The sequence below is a fragment of the Aplidium turbinatum genome, chromosome 13 (assembly GCF_918807975.1).
Source record: "Aplidium turbinatum chromosome 13, kaAplTurb1.1, whole genome shotgun sequence".
Classification (NCBI taxonomy): domain Eukaryota; kingdom Metazoa; phylum Chordata; class Ascidiacea; order Aplousobranchia; family Polyclinidae; genus Aplidium; species Aplidium turbinatum.
Genome location: NC_137484.1, coordinates 11,727,141 through 11,745,518, shown reverse-complemented (window position 1 = coordinate 11,745,518; position 18,378 = coordinate 11,727,141). Strand labels below are relative to the sequence as shown.

At 38.4% G+C, this 18,378-nt stretch overlaps 1 protein-coding gene across 1 annotated transcript in view; it reads right to left on the bottom strand.

Annotated features, from left to right (window-relative positions):
• Positions 1-1,036: 1,036 nt before the first annotated feature.
• The window catches only part of LOC145782116 (kinesin-like protein KIF21A), a 36,165-nt gene continuing 18,823 nt past the window's right edge, over positions 1,037-18,378 (bottom strand). The window contains exons 13-40 of the mRNA XM_082593865.1: positions 17,987-18,126; positions 17,618-17,730; positions 17,019-17,142; positions 15,772-15,835; positions 15,599-15,683; positions 15,192-15,380; positions 14,667-14,764; positions 14,218-14,319; positions 13,800-13,907; positions 13,344-13,503; positions 12,916-12,974; positions 12,755-12,844; positions 12,088-12,225; positions 11,805-11,909; positions 11,293-11,433; positions 10,717-10,852; positions 10,067-10,248; positions 9,582-9,779; positions 9,255-9,379; positions 8,734-8,859; positions 7,972-8,111; positions 7,710-7,786; positions 7,389-7,492; positions 6,808-6,972; positions 6,451-6,562; positions 5,925-6,101; positions 5,242-5,450; positions 1,037-4,200 (exon numbers count right to left, since the gene is read on the bottom strand). Of these exons, the coding sequence (XP_082449991.1) occupies positions 4,158-4,200; positions 5,242-5,450; positions 5,925-6,101; positions 6,451-6,562; positions 6,808-6,972; positions 7,389-7,492; positions 7,710-7,786; positions 7,972-8,111; positions 8,734-8,859; positions 9,255-9,379; positions 9,582-9,779; positions 10,067-10,248; positions 10,717-10,852; positions 11,293-11,433; positions 11,805-11,909; positions 12,088-12,225; positions 12,755-12,844; positions 12,916-12,974; positions 13,344-13,503; positions 13,800-13,907; positions 14,218-14,319; positions 14,667-14,764; positions 15,192-15,380; positions 15,599-15,683; positions 15,772-15,835; positions 17,019-17,142; positions 17,618-17,730; positions 17,987-18,126 (3,510 nt within the window). The 3' untranslated portion in view covers positions 1,037-4,157. The remainder of the gene's footprint in view (positions 4,201-5,241; positions 5,451-5,924; positions 6,102-6,450; positions 6,563-6,807; positions 6,973-7,388; positions 7,493-7,709; positions 7,787-7,971; positions 8,112-8,733; positions 8,860-9,254; positions 9,380-9,581; positions 9,780-10,066; positions 10,249-10,716; positions 10,853-11,292; positions 11,434-11,804; positions 11,910-12,087; positions 12,226-12,754; positions 12,845-12,915; positions 12,975-13,343; positions 13,504-13,799; positions 13,908-14,217; positions 14,320-14,666; positions 14,765-15,191; positions 15,381-15,598; positions 15,684-15,771; positions 15,836-17,018; positions 17,143-17,617; positions 17,731-17,986; positions 18,127-18,378) is intronic.

Sequence of the window (18,378 nt, the reverse complement as noted above, 5' to 3'; positions counted from 1 at the left end):
AGCCTACAAGCACCGAAACACTTTTCAGGAAGTATGTAACACGACTTGGATTTTTGTTTTACACAAAGAAATAAAAAAGGAAAAAATATATTGTGTTTCTTTGTAGTGTAACTGTGTGGATCGCACATCAAAAAAGACGGCAAAGCTTTGGGGGGTCTGGGGGCGAAGCCCCCAGCTCCTTGGATAACCACAAAAAATTGCTTTTCCCTTATGGAAATCTGTTTAAAGGGGTCCTAAAATGTGGCAATGGGGTTATCCTTCCAGAAGCCCGAGGTCCACCTTCAACAGCCAGAAGGTCCGGATTCGGACCGCGGTCCGCCAGTTGAGTATAGCCCTGGGCTATCATTTTGTTCACACTGCCATTGCAACGTCGTTATAGTTCATGTTCTATGTGAAACTTATTGTTACGGTACGCATCTTTTAAAATGCGAGTCGCTGAATCCCTTTGCTTTGGCTTCAGCACGTCTTTTCCAACGGAGAAAAAAATCTCTCCAACGCAGCACTGGAAGGAATGGGGATGTTGTATTTAATAGAGACGTTATAAATAAGCACTAAAAAGGTCAAGGATCTGTTTTTGTCAAAAAAAGGCCTTCACAATTGACTTTTCTTTCGTTACCGACGAAAAGGAAAGTGATGTGATGACAACTTTCATGTGATGACACCAACAAATTTATCCTCGGAGTCGTGACTGGTGTTGGACTTGGTGTCACTCTTGTCGGTATCAATGTGGCTCGATGACTTCTGTTTCAATTTTTTTCACGCATTGTTTCCATGAAAAATTCCGAAAAGGGCCCTTTTTTTATTTTAAATTAGAAAGTAGCAAGGGTGAAACTGAACGAAATGTAGCGTTACTCTGCATAGGTAGCGTTACCTCTGCATTACCGCTACATTGGGGAAAAAAGTAGCCCCACTACTCTAACAGAAATGTAACGACGCTACAAAAGTAGGGCGCTACTGTCCACCTCTACTAGCAATAAGCACCTTGTAGCCTACTTCCGCTCAAATAGCGTTGAGACAAGCAGGACACATGTTTGGTTCATGCTTTTATCGTGACACGCTAAAGCATCAGCCCTTTCACAGGCAAGCATTGATAATAATAATACAGTAGTAGACAGTAAAAATAAACATACAGATAATATTTTGAGAGCTGCACCAACAAAAATCTGTCCATCTGTTAACACAAGGCTTCCAAAGACGTGAGAGTAAAAATTCAAGCAATTAAATATCACTGTTTATATAAGACGATAGTAAATTGTTTATTCCATTACTGAAAATTATCAAAAAGCTTTCAACAACTGTAGGCCTATACTGTCTGTGCAGGGGCTACTAACGTTTCCGACAAAAAATCCCACTGTGGGTAGATCTTGATGTTCGGCAACAGAGCAACATGGTTTCTGATGTGAACAAAAACTTGGTGAAACAAAAACCTCGGCACATATTCACAGTGAAGAAGACCCATATCAGAAACACAAGCATGAAAGAAAATATCGTTTGCGTTAAACCATGAGTTGCCATCTTTAACTAAAAATTACTAGATTCGGTACGCTTTCCGCTTATGTTCCAAGAATGCAAAGATATAGCAGTGAAACAATGTCATTGTCATCAATATATGATGAAAAGTTGTGCTATGTTGAAGCTGGACGCTAGTCACGACAAGCCAGCTGGCAAATCAGTCCTTTTTTACTGATTTGCTGTCTGGGAAGTGAAAAGGGTCTCGCAAGAATAAAAAAAGCGATATCAACTACAATGGGAATAAAGCTCAATGAAATATTCAAACTGCTTCAACAAAAGCAATGTGACATTATTGCACACAACAATACAACCAATGTGAATGGCAGTAAGACCAGAGATGTGACGATTCAATATTAAAGATACTTTTGGTCAGTGTTTTGTCAGGAAAGTAGCAAGCTGACACAATTCAGGTTATTATTGGCACATTAACCGGTCCCAAAATTGTAAGAACATAATACAGCAATTAGCAAACACATTGCGGTACGTTGTGAATCACTGTAATAGTGTAATATTTATCACCTTTTAGCAGTCGGCTTAGTGTATGTGAGTGCACAAATGCTTATGAAAGCCGCTACGTTATAAATTTTAAAAATTCAAATTGAAAAAAAACTTTTCAAATTAATGAAGTCGGCTTAATTCTACTAGCAGTATCAGTGCAAATCAAAGTGTCGTGATGTTCAACCAATCGAATAATTTTGAAATGAAAACCATAATAATTAGACAAAAAAATAATTCATTCACGTGCAAATGGCAACACTGACAAATAGCTTGCACCAACAGGTAACGTCTAGATTTAGAACATCACACAACTAAGGCGAAAGAGAAAATTGAAAAAAGAAAACTAATCGGGAAAAAATGATGGTTTGCGAAAGAGAGTTTTTTGGCGCTAAAAGTAACTACTTTCAATTCTCTCATTTTCGCAAACAATCATTTTTTCCCGATGCAAACTTCAATTCAATTTTCTCTTTCGCCTTAGTTGTGTGATGTTCTAGTCGTTACTGCACCAACAAGGCATTCGGCCAGTGCTGCACTTCAGCTACTTGTCCCATCCCATCGCTACACAAAGCAGAGCATGCAAGTGTCCGAACCTTCAGAAATTAATAAAATTAAGAAGCATTCGTCAGTTCTTTCCTGTGTACTTCCATACGCAGACGGAGCGGTCGCTGAAGAAAATATTAAAGGTTAGTGAAGCTGCTGCTGTATTACTCTAGTGGTGGATTGAATTGGGTCCATCAACGTTAATATGGCGTACATTGTTTTGTGACCAAATACAACATGTTTCGTGTAAGGCAGCGTTAGTTTGCATTTACAACGTTATTTAGGATGTTCAATCACCACAGTGAAAAAACACGGTGAATTCGTTACGAAGTAAATAGATGAACAATTTCTCCATTTGGAATGTGCTTTCTGGCGCCGCTAATGACGTTGAAGCCTATGTGGAAAAAGTCATCCACAATCAGAAAAAAAAACATCGCCTTGTCAGTCATGTGATATCGAAACAACTCTGAAAGAAGTTGATTTGAAAAATCATTTATAAACCTACTTGGTATCGATTCAACGGTTAACAGTGTAAAACTCAGTAGATATGTATGAGGCTACTGATATTCAACCGTGGTTGGCACCTTGCTAGATGACAGCGAGTAAAAAGACTCCCTAACTACATCTACTTTTCCATCTATAGCCAAGCATCAAAAACTTGGCTAGGAAACTGCAGTTTGATAGAAAAGACATCGAGTTTAATCAGCATCTAAACCATTTGAATCATTGTCGAGATTTAGCACGCTGAAGGTGTGTCAATGCGCACTGAAGGTCGGCATGCAGAAAAAAAAGACATGCAAAATAAATAAAACTAATTTTAAAGATAAAATTAAAACAAATAAATAAAATTATCGCATACTAAGCTACTGTTGACGATGAAAAGCGTTTTTAAATTCCCAGTGGGTATATGTGATGATTTGTTTGCCTGCGTGCAGTGTTCACCAATATCGGTGGATACATAGCAGTGTAGAAGGGGGTGCTGTGCCTGAAGATAAGTCTAACGATTGATAGCAAGCATAAAAGGTCAGTGTGTGAGTTTAATTTGGTTGGCGGGACAGTGAATTAAAGTGGAGATTAAACATTAGGTTTGTTGAGCCAACTGATTATCTTGTTAACATGGCCCAAAATCTTTGTTAAATTTTAATCGTTCAACCTCGTATTTTTACACCAATTAGTACGTAGTTACGATGAGAAGATTCAGTAGTGCAGGTAAAAACTACTTCCTCTTTGTTACATTGCCATCACTAAAAGCCACCTTCGAGCAGAAATCTACAAATTAGAAAATTGGCTGAAAGCAAGTTCCAAGATACCCCCAAAAGAGAAATTAACGGCAAAGCTGTTTGCTGCCAATCTTCTTCAAAATACGTTGGTATCATGTTAATGATAAAAATGCGTGGTGGCATTTTCAACTACTGTACTGATTGTTTTGACACCAAAAAAAAAAAAAAATTGAAATGAAGAAACCGTTGAACCACTTTGCGAATTACGTCATTCTTGACATCACCCTGTGTCACAATGAAGTAGCTCGCATCTCGGTTATAATACTGACAACGTGAAAATAAAACTAAAAGCACTTTGATCTAAACTACGACCACAACTTTACGGCGTCATCTTTCTGGCTTTCGCTTCCAAACTTTTACTTTCGAGTCGCTGTTCAGAAAGGAATCGGTTAGACATAAATATAGAAAGACTAGGATGAGCCCAAAAACCAGAACCCATATACATGTATACAATTTACACATATTAGCAAGATTATGTTTGTTTTGATGGACAGGGAGCCTGTATCGTTAAGTTAATTTACACAAACAGTTAGATAAAAGTAAGAGGTATGCGCTAATTTCAGTGGCCAGCGTGTACGATCAAGTATACTGGAAAAAACTGGACAGCACAAACGCAAGACGATTTTAATGTGCCACGGGAAGCTAAGTTTGGTTACAGACCGGGCAAGTGGAAAGATCTGGCTGACATGTAACAAGAATAAGATCACAAGGTCTCCATTTACAAAGAATGAGCCGATCCAAGGTGAGATTGCAGCATTATTTCCATCGCACTGTAACTTCACATTTGTGAGAACAGGCGTATTATGTACTACGGAGTATGTAAGCTACAGACAATTTTCAATTCCAACAATAAAGCCCAAACACGTTTCATACTTAAACGCTTCCAGATAGCACAAGTCAGTTTTAAAGGGAAACGTCGCATGTTGCAAGCTCGGTTGAAGTCAATCACGCAAATGTGTGTTTGTTAATCTGTCACCTTTACATAGAATCTTGTGCAAGAAAGATTTTCACCTCAACAGTTATCAAGATTTACAATTTAGTACTCAAATATTAATTGCACACCCCTGACTTAAAAATAGAAACAACGGCTTTGTATTTTTTTGATATACTGCAGCATATGGTCGCTGTGAACATATTTCATATTTAGATTCGTTCTTCAAAGTAATTTTGCTGCAATAAAAGACAACTTTAACTGTCATAACGACGACAAAGTTTGAATCACACTCTCCAGCGATAAAATTACTTTTTTTCACATGAATTTAACGTTTGCAGACACAAAATCAATGCAAAAAACGACTAACTTGCTGTCTGCATTAGTATATACCACATTACTCCGGTTTAAGTCTACGACATAAAAAGTATAATTTTAATATATTGTTTTCACATTAAAACAAGTGTAAGACATACGCACCTCGAGGCGGTGAAAATGTGCGTCTTGTTTGACGCAATGTAGTTGATTGTGTCGGAGTGGGCGCGGATGGAGCCGATCGAACCGAAACTGTGGAGATCCCAGAGCTTGAGGATCCCACCACGTCCTCCGGACACGAGGACTTCATCTCCGTCGTCGGAGTTGATGATGTCGAGAGCGCACACCCAGTTCGCGTGAGCCTGGTATTCCGACTAAAAGGAAGAAGCAACGTAAATTTTGTGAAGGAGAGCAACAAAACTGAAGTAAAGCTTGGAGATACAAAAAAACCTAGAGTATTTAGAATGACGTGTATGCTTTGTATATGCTGCTACCTGTACGCATTGCATAATGCATAGCCATTAGCCATGCAAGTAAAGTCATTTTGAAGGAAAAATAGCCAATCCTAATCTAATATTGTAGTCTTTCGTTCAGTGTGCCTGTATAAAGAAGAATGAAGAAAATGTATCATTATTCACTCGCCATCTCCGCTTGAACCAGATTGCGCATCAACATGGGTTATCTGTTTCCATAATCACCATGAAGCTATCTATCCTTCTTGAGACAATTAATTTCGAAAATTTAGATTATAACATTTCGTTTCCGCACTAATGCCGTTCCAAATACATCACAATGACAGCGCAAGCTAACATCCAACACAAACCAACAACGTATACAGTCCAATCTACCTTCAGCAATGCTTTTGTCGTCATGTCCCATTTCTTGATCGATTTGTCGCGGGAGCCAGAGAATAGAACATTCTCGGATGAGGAGAACGCGAAAGCCTCCACGCCATCCATGTGTGGTGGTTCCAGGGTCTTTGAAGGGCTCACTATGCCATGGACATCCCCCGGTATGTCGTATACCTAAAAGGTGGATTTCAGCCGAAAAAGCACGTTAAATGACGGTGAGAAGGCAAATGAATAGGTTTCTTAGGAATATCTCGCGTGGCTTATTGAAACAAAAGTATAACCACCGCGTGCACGCAAATGAAAGCTTACATTTTTCTTTATTTCTAATAAAATTAAACCATCTTTCAATTTTAGCTAAACGGTATGAAACATACACTTCCTAACAACCAAATCTATTAAATTTCTACACTTAAAACAATTACAGATGAAGAAGATTAAAAAAAACTTGATGTTAACAAGTGCAAGGCTTCATTCGGCCAAACCTGCGCAAAAAAGTTTGAGTTTTTAAGTGTATCCAACTGACCTTTACAAAGTGGTCTTTAGCGCCGGTTATCACAGTGTCGTTGTTGTTGCTTGGAACGGCCATTGTCATGATGTTGCCAGAATGTCCAGTCAGTTTACCGATGACAGAAAACCTGCGCAGTGGAACATGCGACTAAACAAAGTCAAAGATTGACCAAAACATCTTTCTACACCAAGCATCTTATTCTGATGATTGACAAATTTATGGTATCATGACAAGCATTGATTTCACTGAGTACTTTACCGGTATACTGATAAAAAAGCAGATTTTATCTGTTAATGGTTCAACAAAAGTTACCTCCTTATGTAGTAACTTAAATGCATTTTTTTCAGCGGAAAATAATATTGTATTTCGTACTTATTCAAATCCCATATTTTCACTTGAGTCGTGCTGGCGCAATACATGGTCTTTTTGTCTGTGCTCAGTTTGACGTCATTGATTTGAGATTCGTTGTCAGGCATGCGATTGGTTCGTGAGACATTGCTAAGGAAGTTGCTCGGGAGCTGATGACCACCAGAGGAGCTACAAAATAAAACAGTTTGTTTTCGAGTCTAGAAAACAGAAATAATAAAATTGATTCTTTTTGCATTGATTGGGGGTCTGGGACGTTGAATTAACGTAACAAAGAGCAATTTTTTAGCCAGAAATGTGCACCCGAATGTGAAGACGAACTTTCCAGCAATACGTTATTAATAAAACAACTTTCCACTGGTATGTTGCATAGAAACTTGTCAGCTTGAAATAAAGACATCCGAGGAGACATTCAACCAAGGCTGTGGACTTGGACCAAAAATAACCACCGACACTTTAAAACTCAATCATCATCCAGTGGAAACCCAGCTATGTTTAGATAGAAATATCCGTTACAGAAACTTTAGTGAATCTGACACATTTTAAGCTACAATGAACTCATGGAGTCATCACTGAATCAAGCTCACCTGAGCACTCGCACACATCTGGCGTGGCTTCGAATGTCCCATACTTTGATGTAGCACAAGGACACACTGTACACCAACCCCGTCAGCGGACAGTAACGGACAACCTGAAAAAGGTGACTTGGTTTTATCCCCTGTTGAGACACTATAAAAGTTCAAACATAAAAAATATTCAAGCTTTTTTGTTTGCCATGTAAAGCTTTTTACATCAAAGTACTTACAACATTTTGACCATTGCATCTGAAACATCGTTGTTATCGTGTATAACCGTCTATAACCGACCGAACTCAATAAGATTTTTAGAGTAGAACCACTGAAACTTACATTGACATTATTAGGATGTCCATCCAGCGACATAATTTCTTGTCCAGTGACCAGGTTCCACACCTTCACCGTTCGATCTGCAATGTTAGTTGATTAGATTGTTATAACGTGAAATCACATTGATATAACATAGGCAGTAAGCCAAAAATACATTCAAGATTTGTACAAACATGCATATTGCATAGGCAAAATAAATTGTAACAATATTCAAACAGGAATAAAAACAACCAAAAATTATGTCAGGAATAAAAAGAAACCAAACCTTTTGACCCCGAAAAAAGCAGATGATCACTGGCTTGTACGCACAGGACCGCCTTGTGGTGACCCTCGGCAACTTGAGTGCAGACGAGAGGTTCTGATCGAGGTGTCGCTGTTTTGCTTGTGTATGGATTCATTCGACCCCTGTCCAGTTAATCGTGGGTTAAAGTTGTTCTTCTCTATTCTATATTTCAGCGTAAACGCCAAGCTATCAAGTTGAAGTAAATACTAGACAGCAAAATTGCAACGACTGGCGGTAACGCAAACTTTGCATCCACACGTGCAGCGCTGAATTGATTTCCTGCATTATACAAGCAGATATACATAACATACATAGCAAGCAGAACACACATAAAATTACAAGAAACATGACGTTGACCAATAAGCGCAAGTTTTGCATAATTTTTTTAAGTTGACAGTATCAGGAAAAAAACGTTCAACAAGTCGACACAAACAAAACATCGCGAAACAAATCTTCACCTGAAATCCGGAATAATGCTCGCAGTGCAGCTAGCAATATAAAAAGGATGATTTTTTGGGGTTCAACATAAGTTTCGTGAAAATATAGGATTTGCAAAAATAAGATCTACAATCGTCAGCGCGATACGAATTATGGCAAAACGAGTTGGTAAAATCTATCAAGTGTCTATTTTCTCAAAACACGAACCTGTGATTTTTATAAGACGATTTTCGTGAAACGAAAGATCAGCACTTTCAGAGAATTTTCATTATGAAACCAAACCTTAAGCAACACAAAAGCACTCACTTGTCGCTTCTAGGTGAAGAGAACGCGTAAGTGGTGAGGCGAGAAAAGACATTCACAGGAATGGCGCCTTTCGACCGGCTAGATACTGGGGAACCGGGTGGTGTCTCTGTGCTTGGAGACTGTTGGCTGCCAGAAGACAAACGAAAGAAATATAAAGAGGCTAAATGTATTACTAATCCATGGATTAGTGGCAGAAGAACTACTTGTCTAAACTCGTGGTTAGTAACGAACTTGTAGTAGTAACATCGCAAAATGCTTTCCAAATTTGATTCGATTCGAATATAATACAACACCACCACAGGTCGGTCGCAATACATGCGAGAACAACCATTCTTCGCTTGTAAGATAATATAGTTTCATTTTATTTTCCTCCGTGTGGGACACAAAAATGTGAGTACTAGAACAACAAAGCAAAATCATTATCGATGAAGTAGAGGTAGATATATATGATGAGTTCTTTCATAAATTAAGCAAAAAAAAACAACACAGAAACGTTGCTTGTACGAAAACATTGCACGCACCTGGAACTGACAGGGGCACTATTTGATTTGGCAACTGTGGAATGGAGTGAGTTTTCAGCAACTGGCGCGGAGGAAGCAACATCCAGCGTGTAGGTATCACGTCGACTACGTAGAGAATCGTTCTCCTGAAAATGCAACAGGAAATGTTGCTTTTGTTTAACATCGTAGTACATCCAATCAATGTAAATCTGAAACTCAGCTTGTCAGTGTAATACTGCGAGATAATCAAACCATAGCACAAAGCAGATCGAATTGCGGAAAACAAACGTTGTATACATAACATTTTCTTTCAATGTCGCGTTTTGAAACAGAAGTATTGGCTCGAACCTGTTCCTCAGCTCTGGCAGCTGTCCTGCCCGCAGGAGATGAAACCGGAGTCAACGTTTTATCAGCAACAAGCTCTGGTGTTGAAGTGATTAGGCCAGTGTTGGGGGGGTCCTCGCAAACAAAGGTTTTCTCGCTGAGTGGGGAGTCGATGGGGGATAGTGCGGACCGTATGGGGCTCGTCATTCCATGGAGAAGTTCCTTAAAAAAAGTTTAAAGCAAAACTGACTTCTTTTTTCCTGTACCTTCATTACATCTTACAGCTAAGCGCACTGCTGAGATGCAACGCTTATGTAAATTTAAACTTTATCTTGTTCGCATATAAAAAATAAAATAAAATAAGACTGATGAAAAGTAGAGATGTTATAAAAAACAACCCTTCAGGTCCTCATTTTCAACTATCTTTTTGATTTTTTCTTGGCTTCTATAATATTTGCAATCATTTCATGCAGTTTAGAGATACGAAGAGAGTTATTTTAGTATCTCACTTGGGGTGTGGCAGTTCTCCGGCGAGCTTTGATTTCCTTCGCAGAAAGTCTTGAGCTGTCGCTGTTATTTAACTCTTCAAGCTGAGTAGAAAAAGCAAGGACCACGGTGGCATCTTGAAATCCATCCTCCTCTCTTCCAGGAGAAGACTCTCGAGAGCTGGAGCTACTTTCACTGTTTGTTGCTGCAACAAAGATGGTTAGATGAGGTGAAAAAGACTTCTTCACAAACTAAAGTGTTATCGTTTCGCGTAGAAGCATACATCGCTTCACGCATTATGTCCTCAGTAACTTCCTTGCTATGCATGAATGTTTTTTGACACATTGAAAGCATAATTAATTACATAAAGTATCGAAACGGAAATCTTGAGTAACTCTACTTTCAACGTTTCCTTTTTAATAACAATGTGATTTTATACAACGCAGCATCCATCGCAGATATACGTTGCTATCAGAGTTTCACAAAACAGACAGTGTCAGCCCAGCGGTGTGGAGACACAACCTAGTACAGCTACACCAATCACACTTTGAAAGCAAGATTTTTGTATCACTTTTGACATAACGTGAGTGAATGACTGCATACTTATCGACATTTCGCGTAGTGTCAGTAAATCATAAACACTCGCTTCATGCACAGAAACATTATCCTATACCTTTCATATAATCGTTGAGGCATTCGGCAATACTTGAGTCCAAGTTGGGTCGCTCTTGAAGAATATATCTCATTAAGTCGTGCGCCTGCTTGGCGGATTCCTCGCTTACTTCCAGACGAGATTCCGCATCTTTAAGCTTCAATGGAGAACAACAATGACCGATTAAAAATCGAGCATAAGTTTTCGTCTACGCGATGTAGGATAGAAGCATCACCTTCAGACAAGGCTGAAACTTTCAATATTCAGCGGAGTACAACAACAATGTAGAGATGTGAACTTCAAATCTAACAGATCTCCCTTGATGTAAAATGAATAACGCGGTACATTATATGACTCCTAAATTTGAGAAGGTACAGTGAAAAACATTTGCTGCGGTAGATTAGCTTTAGCTTAATATATCCCACTAAAAAAAATGATTTGCACAGTACCCGTTGAAAACAATATCACGGCAACGTACATCAACGACTTAATACACAGAAATTAGTTAACAGTTTTAAAATGCTGGCAAGATAAACAATAAATGTCAAGAATTTCTTGAAACCTTCCGGTTTTGTTCCAGCCCTACACAGCACTCACTCTGTTTTGAGTTTGCACATTGACGGCGGATTTACTGATCGCCGTTCCAATAAGGTTCTCCAACATGTAGCGAGCTTCGTTCACAGAGCAGTACTGGACTATGCTTGAGATGACGCCATTGTCCTCCATGGCTTCCTCGACCTGAATAATAAATTATTATCACATTTGAATAGCTTTTGAATAGTTATCACATTTGAATAGTTATCACATTTGAATAGTTATCACATTTGAATAGCTTGCTAACATGGTATGAGACTACTTTACTACTTTAAAGTCAAGAAATAATATTTTTTAATTAACAAAGCATTCTACTCTCATTTATTAATGAAATTATAGAACTCTATTTATACACAGTATATAAACTTTATTAGAAACTCTACATAGGAACTTATAGTGGACTTTTATTTATATTAGTTAGAATAAAACAAAACTTTAAGGTGGTTAAAAAAGAATTCAAGTCCGAGATATGAACTAAAGGCAGAAACATCGACTGTCAACCGTGGTATACTGACCTGCATAATCTCCAACTGGCATTCTTGAATCTGCTCGTTCACAAAGTCTATGTTTTCTTGCAAGCTGTCCTCTTCATCCTTCAGCTGATTGAGAGAAGTCGTATCCTGAGTCGGAGGAGCAAGATGAGCAAACAAAGCAGAAACTTTTATCAGATTAACGTTTAAAAACAGAAAATTAATTTCAACGCAAAAAAGTTTTATAAACCAAAATGGGTTAATAGAAGTAACAACGCTTCAGCATTGCTGATCGACGAATAGAATAATTCCAATCAACAGAACCTACTTTATTGACAAGAGCTTTTGTTTTCTTTCGATGTAAGCGCTCCAAGTCTCTTTGCATTCGTTCGCGATCTTTGAGTAATCGCTCCATTTGTCGATCGATTCTCGATATGGTCTCGCGCTGCACGACAGACTCGCCTATCTGTTAAAAGCACGTCATTCGTCATGTGATATTACGTCATTGGTTGCGTTTGACAAAAGTATAAGGAAACTGTAGTTTTGTAACTATCTTTGTCTGGGTGAGCGTTCATGTTTCTGTTTGAGAGAATCAAGACAGCGCAACATTGAACAAGTGTTGATCACCGGAGTCGTAGAACGAGAGTTCACGTTCACGAGAGAACGAAAGTTCAATACCCGACCACAGAACTACACCTGCATTGCTAGATATTTACCATTTTCTTCTTGAACTGCTTTCAGAGGTAGTTGCTTTGTTGTAGAAAACGGTTTTGGTCAAAATATTTCAAGTATCACATCGAATTATTGATGGTGTAGAATGAAATTTTTCAATTTTTTTTTTATTTGTAGTGACATTGAAAGAAAAATGGAGTAACCAAGCTTGAAACAAAGACACAAGTTGAAACAACTTTCTTTGTGAAATGGAAAATGCAAAGTTGCTTTGACGTTATGTTTAAATTTGTACATGTCCAATTTGTAACACAGACTGCACTTACTTTCTGTTGAATCTTTTGCATCTTGAGCCTCGCCGTCTTTGATGAGAATTCACTTGATGCCTTGCGCGTTCTCTTCGTGGCATTCTTGCTCTGGGGGAAATACTCGATATGCAAAAGATCGAAAAAGTGAAAAACAGTTTATAGCAATAAGTACCCCGTACCTGGTTGTCAGTCATTCCATTCTTATCCACAACGTACGTGGAATCGAGGGTGCGAGGACCTGGAAGGGAATTAAATTGTTTAATTAAAAACAATGGTACTGGGTAAGAAGTTAATCGACTGGCAAAAGCAGCGATCGAGAACTTTGCGGCAATAGATTAGTGGTGCGATACTGGTGAGCCCAGGCTCAGTGGCAAAACAGGTCTATATCGCTGTCAATTCTTGCTACACTTGGCTGCCAAAAAACAACATATTGTATTGTTACTTTGTGGTTATACATCAAAAGTCTTCACTTTTACATTGATTCAACGTCTACAGACGTAGAATCAACGTAAAAACAACAGATTTTTCTGCTTGGAAATGCATTACACTGTTGCTTTATGAGCAAGAAGTATTAAAATCAAAATCAGCCGTGGTGTCATTGCAGTACCTTCTTGTTGCGGTTGCTTGAGTTCCTTTACTTGTTGTCTTTTGCCGTACTTTCCCGATATCGGCTTGAGTTGTCTCCTGAGGATCAGTACTTCCTCCTGCTTCCTCTTCATCATTAGATCCTTTTGTTTGTTCTTGGAATTTAAAGTGCGGACCTCATTCTGCGGAAAAGGAGGAAGTGGATGAATCGAAAAGTTCAATTTGTCACCATGTGATCATACCATTTGCCTATCCTTAAACTGCAAAACGGCCAAAATACAAAAAACTTCAAACTTGCTTCAACCAATGGCATGGGTTAAGCGCATCCATCTAAAGCGTTTGTAATTTTAAAACGCAAAACTACTTTTAAAACACCATAAAGTTACAAGTTTTGGATGCCTTCATATTGCACAAGAGTGAATGAAATCAACACGGTGATTAACGCAATGTTCTGATGCGCTGCTTTTAAGTTTCTCACCGATTTCAATTTGAAGTCACGTTTGAGTTTCATGATCTCTTTGGCGTGTCTGGATTCGTGTTCTTTGCTTTTCTTCTGGTCTTCTTTCATCTGACGCATGAGCCGAACCTGTCGTGGAATGTTGTGATTAAAAAAGAAGCGGGAAATCAGATATCGTCATTAGTTGCCATCAGCAAAATCATATTTGTTAGTGATGTAAAACTGAGCCGTTTTGTCTAGACTTTGACTGTTTTCAATATTACACATCACAAAACCTTTCTCAAGTCTAAATTGTTATTTTTGAGAGCAAAATATAATTTCCCAAGCCAAGTTAATATCATTGAAATGCATTACAGCTCTAAACAGTAATCAACGTTAAGTTATCAAATGACTTCATGAGATATTCTAAGGAAAATTTGCAATCCAGAAGCAAGAATACTTTGGATTTCTTCAGTTGATCCAACTCAGAACGCAACGCCTTCAACTGGTTGGTGGACTTTGATTGTTCACGAACCAACCGGTCGTGGCTCCTCTTCGCTTCCTAAAACCGGAAGAATCTGGTTTATACTGGACGTACAAAAAGGAGTTAGTTGGTCTACAACCCTATTCACTAAACTTGGCTGCAGAAAATATCGTACGTCATATTTAAGCTCTTTATTGAATTTTAACATTTTTCTAAACTTGAAAAACATCCGATAGTAGAATCAACAATGTGGCAGAAAAAAGTGAAAAATACTCAAAAACCACTGATTGTTGATGTGTTTTCACTAATGCGCTAAACTTATTTCAGTTATTAACACCACGTATTAAGTATATAACTACTAATATAACCCACGCGTATAGTTCAAATTCGCTTGTCAAGAAAACTGAACAAATACGGATCCTGACCTGCAGCTTTCCCATGTCTTTTTTCATCCTGTCAATCTGCTTCTTGTACTCAGCTTTTATCTTGTTTGACTTCTCGACGCCCCCGCACGATTTCGAATCTTTGACAAAAGTATTTCCACTAAATTTCTGACTTTTTATTGAGAATTTAAATCCAACGATTTAATGCTTAAAGTCGATGATTTGAGATCAGCGCAACATGAAATATTGAATAAATAACGTAAATCAGAGGATTTCAGCTTCACACTCACTCGAAACCTACATTGCAAGTCACCGAAGATCATCAGCAAAAGTTATTAAAAATTGCAGACATTTCCATTAGTTCAGTTTAGTTATTTTTTCTGCTGGCAAATAAAAAAAAAAATACACGCAACACAATAATTAAAAATAATTCGCACAGCAAAGATGGCAGCGAAAGACCAAAAGGTCACCACAATCAGCTGCCACATATTTCTGCAGCAGGATAAGGTGGCAGAGTGAGAATGAAAATAGCGAATCTCTGCTATGCACAACCCATGGATTTCTTACCTAGATTCTTTAACACTTTGTCCCTCTCCATTTCCGTGGCTTTGATCGTCTCAGCCATCAATTTAAGTTTGTCTTCATATTGCCGCTGCATGGCAGCCATTCGCCTCTGCATGGCCTCCAATTCATTCACCAGACCTTGCTTCACATCAATCTCGTAAGTGATGGTCGCAAACTCCTCTTGGTGAGCGGCTAATGATTGATATAGAATCGTTATGCTTCTTAAAGATCAAGCTATTTTAAGTCGGCATAGCCCAGTTTTACCCTATTGCGTAAAGAATATTCCATCATCATTGGAAACCAAAGTCTCACGACCGAGTAACTAATTTAAAATCAATAGGACTAAGAACGTTCAAACCAGATGGTCGAGTTTTAATATCGAAGCGAAATAAAATTCATAAAAAACTCACCAGATACAGCATCGTCGCTTTCATCTTCGCTAGTGGTGACGTCAATGTCTTCCAGTTCGGATAAGTCGTCATCTTCTGATGCGCTCTAGGTAAACAAACGTCTTACGTTGGTTCAACGTTACGCCATATTGGAGTTAAGGTTACAAGACGTGCAGCAATGACGTCACTCTTACCTGTTCCGAAGCGTCCTCGTTGATATCTCCAGAACTCGCGTTTTCATCTTTAGTTTTATCCAATCTGTGACAAAAACACAAGAGTTCGCATAAGGTAACTTGTCAATTGAAGTGACGGGATTGGCTTTTGCGCTTCTTCACTTAATGGCAGGGTGGTATAACAGTGGACGTGTTTGTAAAACCTATCGCGGCACCATTAGGCTACTCTATCCCAGACAGCAAGATCCGTCACTTTCACATTGATTCAACGTCCGCAGAGGTTGAATCAATGTAAAAATGACGGATTTTGTCGTCTGGGATGTCACGCCAACCGTGGTCATGGAGTGAAGATGAGCATTTAACAAAGGCTTTTGTGGCGCCTTAACTTTAGTTAAGCTTTTAAGAATCTCAGTCAATATGACCAGGAAATAGTCATGCAGCTCACTCACAACAAAAAGACAGTCCAATGAATGCTATTTTTTCCCGAGGCACTTTCATTAAGATCAGTAATGAAGCAACAAGTCACGTGTGTGAAGTGATAATAATTGCAAAGTTATGATAATATTAATCAAGACATTGTCACTGATGCAAGTGTTCACTTCCGTTGCTTTATACAAAATAAGCAGCATTTGTAGAAAAATCACTAAGGAATTAAAGACAATGAAAAAAGCATGAACGGAAGTATCGACATTCTAGCGTTGTGTCGAACACCCAAACCGTAATTTATGAACGTATTTCACTATTTCACTCCACCACTGTCAAATGATGTTGATTCAACGCAAAACTTAAGACTTTTTCAGGCAAGAGAGAGAGAGTACTTTCAAATAACTTCCCGACACTTGTAGAGAGTATGTGCTCCTTGTGTCAATAAAATAATTCAAATAGCCAACACACGTCTACTTGTTGCAATGTTTGAACAAAACTACGGTGTATGTTTTAAAGCATTTGATGCAATGTCCATAAATCCAAACAGAAGAACAGGGGGGGAGCAAAAGTTATACTGCAGATGGTATATGGAACTAAACAAGCAGAAATTGAAATTTTACATCGTCTCTAGACATTGAAACGATGTAAAAAATTGCAACTTTGCTGGTGAAATAGTCTTTGAGGGCACTACCAGCATCATACAAGTATCCCAGACAGCAAATCAAACGTTTTTTACATTGATTCAACGTCTGCAGACGTTGAATCAATGTAAAAAATGGTTGATTTGCTTTCAGGGATAAGCCCTTCTGAAAAATGTTTAAGAAATATGAACAATTTCTCACGGTCGGGCGACTTTCCGCTTTTTTAAATCGTCTTTCTTGACTCCCAACTTTTCAATATCTTCCTTGGCAAGGTCGAGTACTGACTTGCCGTTGACCAGGGTTGTGCTCTCATAGGTGTACGAGCCTACAATAATAAATGATTGAAATTCATAACGCGGGCCGTAAACTGGACAAACCGTCTGCAGACGTTAAATTAATGTAAAAAGAACGACTTTTTGTCTAGTTAGGAGATGGACAGTCGGGCGCAAATAAATGACAACAAAAGGCCTCGTTGTTTTGAAACACACAAAGAAACATTTTACGACTAAAAAAATTGTAACTTGGTAGCATTACTACGTTCGAAGACGTTATAATGAGGTCGCCACCGCTACGGTATGACAGCGGAGCCAAGAAAAACATGAAGCTAATATCATAAAATTTGATAAAAAAACATTTACAATAACATCATTCGCAGCGGCGAAATCAAGGAAATAATAACATAAAATACAAAACACTGAAATCACTGAATAAAAACGAAAATTCACACAAACATTATGATAAAGGCTTCAATATAATTGACAGAATAATAGCGTTTACAGTAACTGGTGTTTGAAACCAACCTGCCATCATCATCGGTGTGGGGGATCGATGCAGCATTCCCCCGTACGGAGACATCCCATCGGATTTTCTTCGCAAACTCGAGCACATCGCTTCACTCTCGACCAGTTTCGATCTGGAGATTAATCGGTGATAGTAAAATTATGATAATTTAAAAGTCAACCTGGATTAAATACGACCCAAGCGAAATAATTTTACCACATATTAATACATAGAATAAACAAAATGAAAGATCATGTCTCAAGTGTTTCTGGCCGATTTTGTTGCCTGGGAAGTTAATTTATCCACCTTAGATTAGAAATCTAGTTTCTTGCAACAAGTAATCTACGGTACTTTATGGAGTTATTTTTCCACGTAGATGGCCCCCCCACCTCAGTTCTTCTATTTCTTTGATGTAATTTCCAATCATCGCTACAGCGTCTTCGCTGTTGTCTCCCGCGTTTCCTATTCTCGCTTGAACGAGTTCGGTTGTCAAAGTGATCACCTTCTGATTACGATTGTCCAGTGTTTCCTAAAAAAAAACATTCAATACATCACATGCTCTGCTCTGAACAAATGTACAACAATAACAACGATGATTGACCTACCAGCCGCAGTGGTTTGATGAACTCACAAATTCTACAAGAATATTTTGATGGCTTTGGACGTTTGTCTGCGTGTTTTTTTTTTGTTTTGTATAGGTGAAAGCTGCCAGTGAATATTTTTTACTCAGTTTGAGAAAAGAGCAAAACAAAACAGAACTAGTTTTTCTAATTGAAAATAG